Below are 9,708 nucleotides of genomic sequence, written 5' to 3' on the forward strand. Positions count from 1 at the left end.
ACCGAAAGGATTGGATATTTTAGGCACGCGCCTTAAGAAAGGCACCTCAACTGAAATAGGAAAAGAAGAATTGAAAAAATCAGAATATGGGAGAAAAGGGATGCGAGATGAGCGACAACGAAGGACTCACGGTAAACTTTAGTGACATCAGGAAAGACATGACAACAAGCAACTCTTGTGCAAGACAAATGAAGGGGGTGCAGTTATCAACATGGTGCAGTTATCAACATGGGGATATGTTCTTTACATAGGATAGAGGAAGGAGAGCAAAAAAAAGATACTTGGGTAAAGATGGAAGGATGTGCCATTATCAAAATCAAAAGATGGGTTTGGAATAAAACTGTAGGAAACTTTTCTCCGATGGCAATATTTTCAAACATTAGGTTATGTATTGGATACGCAACCCAAAAAAAGAGGGAAAAGAGAAGTTCTCTTATGCGAAATGGAGAAAGTAAAAATTGCCATTTTTGCAGCCCAAAGGAGTAGCAAGTTGAGGATAAGTGGCTGGTTCGGCTGTGCTTGCACAAGCGAAAACATTCAGCCTGGTGCTTGTTTGTGAAGGAGAAGAGATTGCATATGCCCGGCATGACAACTAGAAACCCGGAAGGGCTGGGATTCATTGTGTTAATGGATATTTAGAAATGACAACAAAATTTTCCGGGAAATGGAATTTGCAGTTTGTATTAACCTCAAAGAGAACAAGGAGAGAGCGGCTTTGGGCTACAGTTTGGAGGCTGAACAAGAAAGGCAAAGGCATATTGAAACGAACAATCCAGTGGGGATGGTGGACAACTGTGATCTATGATTGTTCGAGAAGAGATTGGAAGAGAGCAAGGAAATGGAAGAGAGAGAAAAAACTAAGGGCTTATTGTGGCCGGGCGGACGGCCGGTGGCTTGATCGGCCGTCCGCCAGAGAACGAAGCTTGATGGATTGTGCTAGGTCCGATCGACCTGCTCTAATACCATGATAAATTTTGATATTTCACTAAATCTTGGATTCATTACAAAGAGCCCAAAGAGTGTTTATATAAAACACTCATGGGATAAACATAGAAAGAGATACTAATAAGAACGGAAAGAGATAAACATAATCTAATCTAATTACCTATTCAAATCAGTATGCCTAAACTATGCCTAATCAATCTAAGATCTTGAGAGATGTGATTTTATTCTCTAACAAGTTCCACGTTAGGTCCAGTTAGGGTTTATAGAAGATAAAGTACAAGAAATAGAAGATAAGATTACATGAGATATAGATAGAGTTTAGAAATCCGGTGTTGAGTACTTTATTCTATAAGGTTAGGTAATGGTACCTGCGGTTGAGCTAGGGTTGGCCTTAACCCGACCCAACCTGGCCAAGGTTGCGCTCCTAGCAGAAAGTAATATTTTAAGGTAGAATTTGTTAAAATATAAAAGATTATATAATGCCTTCTCCAACAGCTTATGCTTTTGGGGTAATTGGTTGTCTGACATGGTATCAGGGCAAAGGGCAATTGCCCTGGGTTCAAAACTCCTTGGTATTAAAAATCCACACGTAATAGCCAACCCAAAAGAGGCGCAGTGTGCCACCAAGAAGCCAACCCAAAAAAGATGGGTCACACGTGAGGGGGAGTGTTAGTATAAAAGTTTAAATAACACCAACTCCAACGGCCAAAGCTTTTGGAGTAATTAGTTTTTTGACAGAATTTGTTCAGAAAATCTACCTTGAGACAGTTTTGATACTGTGAAGCTCACAACATATCTAGGGAGAATGTGGGTTCTCATGTTGGTCTTCCAAACAAGGCATCAACGCTATTGTCGAAGCTTGCACTGCTGGGTCCAAATTCATCGGAACCTTCTGAGATTTGCTCCATATATCCCATAATAACATTGCAGAGAACCAAATGAAATTCGTTGTCAATGTCGGGTTCTGACTGAGATGCACTACAAAACAATTATAGATTATGTCTTTAGCTGAACAATTAGACATAAAACACAATGCTTTTATCTATTTGCAAGTATTTTGGTGTATTCATGTAAGATTATATAATTGGACAATTACAAAGTTTTGAATCTTTCTATGTTTGAATTGGCATAAAATAGTAGGAAAATTATGCAAAATTTCATTTACAAAAGATCAAATGTTAAAGTAAAAGGACTTTATAACACTAATGAAGTCAGAAAAAAAGATTTTTAAACATAGAAAAAGGGGAATTTTAAGAGAAATACAAACCTAAATACAATTCTATTGATTGCTACCATAATTTGCAAGTATGTGTGTAAAGCTTCAACACGGATACTAAGTGTCTGACAAGGCAAACCCCAAAAATCTAGAAATTGTGACACACCCATGCACACACATACATATAAAACTATTGATTACTAACATAATTTGCAACAATATAAATACGGTATTCGTTTAACCAACTAATAAATCTTAGGATTAGTCAACTATAATCTAAAATAAATGTGAGATAAACAAATAACAACAAATTCATCAATTCAATATAGTTCTCCTCAGTCACTTATGTGCAGTGAGAAAGGGAGACCAATAGGATACATTGAATATAATATTTGAATGAGAGTTTGTTTAGGGTTTTATGTTTACGGGAAGGGATATAACAACAAATATTAGTTAAAGAGGAGCTAAAAGAAGTCTCCCTGATTAAATGGAGTATGGTCTGCTTGCCTACTAAAAATGGAGGTTTGGGTATCAGGAGGGTTCAGAGTTTTAACCAGGCCCTTATGGGCAAGTGGCTGTGGAGATTTGGCGAAGAACAATCCTCTTTGTGGGTCCGGGTCATTGGAAGTAAGTATGGTTCAGATCATGGGCATTGGGACTCTGTTGATAATGTTAAACTCAAAGGTCTCACGGTTTGGAGGGACATCTTGAAGTTGAAGTCATTATTTGCTCCTGGCGTCCGATTCAGAGAATATAGGGGGGATCGGATTCGGTTCTGGCAGGATCCTTGGTGTTCGGATGATCCCCTTCAAGTGATGTTTCCTGACTTATTCATCGTTTCATCTCAGAAAGAGGCCTAGGTATCGGAATGTTTTGCAAGGGATCAAGGGAAAGTGGCTTGGTCTCCTAAGTTTCGCAGAGACTTCTTTGTTAGGGAGTTAAGCTCTTACAGCGCCCTCCTCTCCTTATTGGATTCTTGCTTCATCAAGTCTTCGGGCGTAGATTGTCGGATTTGGATTTAGAATCCTTCGGGGATATTTTCAGTCAAATCTTTTTATAACCATCTGATCCCTTCTTTAGTGGAGCATGTGTCCTCCTCGGTTTGGAGACAATCTTGCCCTCCGAGAGTTGCTTTCTTTGGGTGGTCGGTTAGCCGGGGCCGCATTCAAACTATGGACTTTTTGAGGAAGCGAGGAATGTGGTTGGTAGATCACTGTCCTCTATGTTTATCCGCTGGGGAATCCATTGACCACCTTTTCATACACTGTAAGGTTGCTCGCCATATTTGGGGTCTTATTTTTTCTCGTTTTGGAATCAGTTAGGTCCCCTCCAACTCTATGGCTGAATTCATTCAGAGTTGGGCATGGACTCCTTGCAAAAGGAAAGGCAGAACACTGTGGAAGATGTGTCTCCTGGCCTCATGGTGGTTCTTGTGGAAAGAGAGGAATGCTCGTATCCTTGAAGGGAAGGCTAGATCTCCCTATTGGATTTATATTCAGTTGATAGATGCGGTCATATCCTGGGCTCGAAGCCTTCCTCTGTTTCGTTTTGTTTCAGCTTTCGACCTCTGGGAAGGATGGTCAATCATATGCTTGGAATCGGCTACCAAAGTGAAAATCCTCCCCTCCTGGACTCCTCCTCCTCCGGGGTCCCTGAAGCTTAACTTTGACGGATCGTCTATCGGCAATCCAGGAGTGGCAGGAGTAGGGGGGTTGTGTAGAAACCACAAAGGGGAAGTCCTCTGGGCCTACTAGGGGCCTATTGGAGTGGCAGACTCAAACGAGGCAGAGGTCCGAGCCGTTCATAGCGGGCTTCTTTCGATGCCTCGTCTGGAGTGCGACAAAATTCTCGACGAACGGGATTCCTTAAATGTTATTCGCTGGCTTTCGGGACCTGCTTCTCCCCCCTGGCGATTTTTGCCTCTTTTAAAGGAAATAGAGGATAGAGCTAAGGGTTCCTCAATAGTTTTTCGCCATGTCAGGAGATCAGCCAATGCGGAAGCAAACTCCCTTGCCAAGAAAGGAGTCTTTCGGGCCGCGTTTGAGTGCTTTGACTATCTACCTCCTTAAATTATTGTACTGCTATCTTTGTATTATCTTTGTTCCTTCATGACCACCTCGGTTCTGTTTTTACATATATATATATATATATATATATATATATATATATATATATATTTTGCCCTTTTCAAAAAAAAGAAGAAGAGAATATAATAAAAGAAGAGTTCATAGTAAAAGAGGCAATATATTCAATAATAAACTAGAATGTCACAATTGACATAGTACAAAAACTTGTTGACAGACCCACGTTAAGTCTGAACCTTATAGGAACACATTTAAAGTGTTAAAATGAGTGTCGACAAGTGTGGACACAAGTGTCGTGTCGAACATGTGTGGACATGTGTCTCAAGAATAAATTCAAAGTGTAGGCTAAATCATAGAAAAAACCAATATATATAAGTTGAAAATTTGGAAGATATTATGCGATATGTAAACCTTTTTTATCTCATCATATTGAACTTCCTTTAAAATAGGAATCATGCCACCACAACGAGAAAAACACCATATATTAATGGAAAACTAACTGTTGATATCATTCCGCCGTTAAAAACACATTATGGAGACGGTTAAAAAAAAATCTGTTGCTAATAGCATACCATTGGTGATGGCTTTTTGTCATCCGATGGCAAAACAAAATTTATATTATAAATTATATTTTCTATTTTCTATTTAGCAACAGAGTTTATCCGTCCCCATTTCGTAATAATTTGAGACAGATCTCGAAACATCAAATACATCATTGAATGTATTTAGGGCACGTTTGGATCTATCGAAAAGGAAATTTTGTAAAATAAAACATTCTTGGAAGCTTCTTTATCAATTTTTTTCTACTTTTTTAATTCTATGGTTTTGGTTGCAACTGTTGAAGTATAAAAGAATAAAAACGCCTTCTCCAACAGCTTAAGCTTTTGGAAAACTAGTTGTTTGAAATGGTATAAGTGCAAAGGTCCTGAGTTCAAGCCTCCTTGTTGTCAAAAATCCACAATCAATGGTCAACCAAAAAAGTGGGGCCACATGTGCCATGTGTAGGCCAACCCAAAGAAAGTGGGGTCACACGTGAGGGGGAGTGTTAAAGTATAAAAGAATAAAAAATGCCTTTCCAACAGCTTAAGGTTTTGGAGTAACTGGTTGTTTGATAGCAACCCCACTCTCTTTCTCTCTCGCAGGATAGTAAGGTTTGCCGAAAAACCCCTGCAGTTTGTCACCTCGATCTCCGGTAGTCCTCTTCTGTCAAAATCCTTCCATCAAGCACCGGTTCCAAGAATGTTTTCAGATCCTTGTGGGAACAACCTAGGCGTCACTCTCTCCGACCTACTAAACTTTAAAATCCTTTTATGAGACCCATTAATATCGTCTGCTCCATTAATGTTGTTCATCTCTCTCCATGTTCATCCCTATCTAAACCATGTTTTTGCCAACATCACAACCACTCAAGCAAGGGGAATGGAGAGGATAAAGAGGGAAAATATAGAGAAAAGAGGAAATCATAGGAAATATGAATGGAGTACTGATGTTTAATCCATAAGGAGGTGACAAAGGGAAAATCATACACATTTTGGGGAGAAAGCTGATTTTCAATCCAAAATTTGAAACGAAAGGGAGAAAGGAGATAGAAAAGGGGAAAGACGAATTCAAACACATTTTTGGGGAGAAAGGTGATGAATTGAGTGTATATTTTCGAAAGGATCTTGACAGCTAGAGTATATGTCCTCTACATTTACTGAAAGACTGGTATGAGAATGATGAAAATCTATTGCAATCGCTCTGAGGAAGACGAAAATGGAGGGAGAAAGGGGTGAAGAAAGGATATTAACATGATAAATAAGAATGTGTTAGGTGAAGTGGATTAAGCCTAAGAAGGAGTTCAAATTGAGCATGGATGGTACCTTCAAATTCAATCCCGGTTTATTACGTGAAGGACGAATTATAAGAAACCATAAATTATAAGATTTTATTTGATTTTTCTCACATTTATTATAATGACAATAACTTGCAAGCATAGACTAGAAGTATGTTAGATGGGCTGAGGTACTGTAAAGTATTTTGCCTATCTAACATTTGGTTTGAAGCAGACAGTAAAACTTTGATTGATATTTTAAAATCTTCGTTAAAATTCTTAAGCAAATCTTGGACTGTGCATTTTCAAGAGAAATATTTTCCCAAACATGCCCTTAGGCCTATTTGGATTGCAGGAATTGTGTGGAAAAGTTTGGAAAGGAAAATATTTCTAAAGTTTCTTATTTGTTTTAAACATGAAAAGATATAACTTGAACCAATCCTATTCAATTTTTACATAGAGGGGCTTTGTATTTATAATAATAGCCGTCTAAATTAACAATAATCACATTATTTCGCTCTAAATCGTGAAAAGAAAAAAAGTTAAGAGAAAAATTTCTGTCAAAAATGATTTTCTTGCAATCCAAACAGGGTCATTAGGACGCCATATATTGTTATGAATATTTGTTCATTGTAGTGTATATAGCGACGATTTTTTGTCTTTTGGCGAAGGATTTTGTCCGTCGCCATGTGCGCATTTCTTATAGTGGGCAAGATTTATGTATTTTCATTCGATGGTCCGATCCAATTCTTTTATATCTAATAGGCTTCATTATGAATGATGGACCATCTCTCAAGGAATCTCCCACATTAGACGATCCTAACCCTCTATTATAGAATGAGGAGAATGCCAAAAAATGGATCGTTATGGAGAAATAATAATGAATATTTAAACATTTCCAATCACATTAAATTGAACTTACCATTAAAATATGAATCATGCCATGGCTGCATGTATTAATATCTAAAGAATGATATGAATGGGAAGTGGGATCCGCCATCGTTTTCACATGGTCCAAACCGTTCATCTAGGCTTTACTATGAATGGGCCTTGCCTCAGAAAATCAATAGAAATTGATCTATTCGATGGTCAAGACGTTTGGGCCCAGCATCTGAATAGTTTGGATCAGCAAAATTAAAAATCTGAAAATGATATATTCACCCCCTTTTCTATCCTGGGCCACACTTTCGAGCGTAAAAAAGTGTTGGTGGTCCCGGGAAGAAAGTGGGGAGAATATGTCACTTCCCCAAAGAAAGCTTCCTAATAAAATTAGGGTTTGGTTACCTTGCAACATGAGAATAGTCTTCATGATATAGATAGGCTCCAACTTTGGAAGAGGACCCATCATGCAATCTTCCATATTCCAGCTCTCCAAAACCGGGCAAAATAAAATTCTCTACAGCTTGTGGCGATCCACCATACCATCCATAAGCAACATTGGCATCCCCACGAAGTAACTCAGTCAACCTCATATATCTCCGAAATTCCTGTAACCTTTCTATCCTCTTGGCCCCCTTATACAAGCAGCAATGGATAGCGCTCACCTTCGCCTTTTTATCCATTTCCCTCATCCCCTTCATAAACATAAGGTCTTGCTCCTGTCAAGGATGGATCCTCTGAAATATCTCTTTGAAAAACCAGCCTTGACAGGCAGGACTGCCAGATGGTTATTGTTGTTGTCTGAGTTTGACATCACCCATATAACCCAAAAATCTGTAAAGGGCCGAGTCATTGCTGAGCAATTAGCAGAAGCACCCCGAGAAGAAAATCAGCCTTTCAAACCAATGTTCCCAGATGAAGAGATCATGATGGTAGAAGATGAATATCCAGAAGCTGGTTGGACCCTATATTTTGATGGAGCAGCAAATCAAACAGGGCAAGGAGTAAGGGCATTGCTTGTGTCACCTCGAAATGAGCATGTTCCCCTTGCCGTTAAGTTACAATTCAATTGCACCAACAATATGGCAGAATATGAAGCATGCATTGTTGGGCTTGAGGCTGCATTGGCTTTAGGCATAGAGAATCTTGACGTATATGGAGATTCGAAGCTAATCATTTGCCAAACTCAGGGAGAGTGGAGAACCAAAGAAGAAAAGCTATTGCCATATCATGAGTACTTGGATGCTCTTGCTAAACAATTCCTGTGCATCACTTTCAGTTATCTGCCAAGGTTGAAGAATAGATTCACTGATGCCTTAGCAACATTAGCTTCTATGATTGACATACCTCACAATATGAAGATGAGGCCCATCACGGTTCAAGAGCAATGGGCTCCTGCATATGTTGATGCTATAGAGATAGCTGCAAGATGTCCCGATGGTAAACCATGGTATACAGACATAAAGAACTACATCTCAGGCCAGGGGCATCCCAATGAGGCGTCGAATAAAGAAATAAGGACTTTGCAGAGATTGGCAGCTAATTTTGTCATTTGTGGAGGAGAGTTGTATCGACGGTCTTTCGATGGAATTCAACTCTTATGTGTCACTGAAGATCAGGCAGAAGAAATTCTCGCAGATATTCATGAAGGGGTGTGTGGGCCTCATATGAATGGAAAGATGCTGGCAAAGAAGATCCTACGTCTGGGGTACTATTGGCCAACATTGGAAGCAAATTGTCATACATTTGTGAAGAAATGCTATAAATGTCAAATACATGCGAATCTCATCCATGTACCACCCACCGAATTGCATTCTCTTACCTCTCCTTGGCCGTTTTTGGTATGGGGAATTGACATCATTGGCAAGATTTCACCCAAGTCGTCTAATGGTCACGAGTACATACTCGTTGCAATTGACTACTTCACCAAGTGGGTTGAGGCCGCTTCTTATGCAAAGCTTACATCCGCATCAGTTGCTAAATTCATACGCACCAACATCATATGCAGATATGGAATTCCCCACGAGCTTATCTGAGATAACGGATCTCATTTCAAGAAGGAAGTAATCACTCTTTGCGAAGAGTTCAAGATTAAGCATCATAAATCCTCACCTTATCGGCCGCAGACGAATGGAGCGGTGGAAGCTGCAAACAAAAATGTCAAGACGATCATTAGCAAGATGTCAGAAACTTATAAGGATTGGTCGAATAAGTTACCGTACACCTTGTGGGCTTACAGAACGTCAATTAGAGCTTCAACTGGGGCAACCCCCTACTCTCTTGTTTATGGGATGGAAGCAGTGCTACCTGTTGAGATCCGTGTACCTTCGCTCCGGGTATTGACTGAGGTCAAGTTGCCAGAAAATGAATGGGCAGATGTCAGATATAAAGAGCTGAACATGCTAGACGAGAAGAGGTTAAAGGCGCTTTACCATGTGCAGGGTTATCAGCGCAGAATAGCCAGGGCTTTTAATAAAAAGGTTAAAATCAGAGATCTAGAAGAAGGCAATCTTGTTTTGAAAGAGAACCGACCACCAGTGTTTGACCTAAGGGGCAAGTTCAAGCCAAATTGGTCAGGACCTTATATTGTGGACCAAATCTTACCCGGAAAAGCCGTCAAGCTCCGTAATTTAAATGGAGAAATATTACCGGATCCAACAAATGTGGATCAACTCAAGAGGTTCTATGCTTGAACACTAGAAGGCCGTTTGTTGGCCGAATAAATCCCAAATTCATAACCTAAGATTAAAAAAAAAGAAAGATATATATAA

General features: G+C 39.5%; 1 protein-coding gene across 1 annotated transcript; it reads right to left on the minus strand.

The window, feature by feature from the left end:
• Positions 1 to 1,760: 1,760 nt before the first annotated feature.
• Positions 1,761 to 7,620, minus strand: LOC143867443 (putative inactive poly [ADP-ribose] polymerase SRO2). Its single transcript, XM_077376089.1, has 2 exons — positions 7,343 to 7,620; positions 1,761 to 1,923 (listed from the first exon to the last, which is right to left on the minus strand). The coding sequence occupies exons 1-2, from the start codon at positions 7,618 to 7,620 to the stop codon at positions 1,761 to 1,763; spliced, it is 441 nt and encodes a 146-aa protein (XP_077232204.1).
• Positions 7,621 to 9,708: the final 2,088 nt, after the last annotated feature.

This window comes from Tasmannia lanceolata, unplaced genomic scaffold (genome assembly GCF_043159265.1).
Source record: "Tasmannia lanceolata isolate RefF3 unplaced genomic scaffold, GAP_Taslan_0.1 ptg000240l, whole genome shotgun sequence".
In the NCBI taxonomy this organism is placed as follows: domain Eukaryota; kingdom Viridiplantae; phylum Streptophyta; class Magnoliopsida; order Canellales; family Winteraceae; genus Tasmannia; species Tasmannia lanceolata.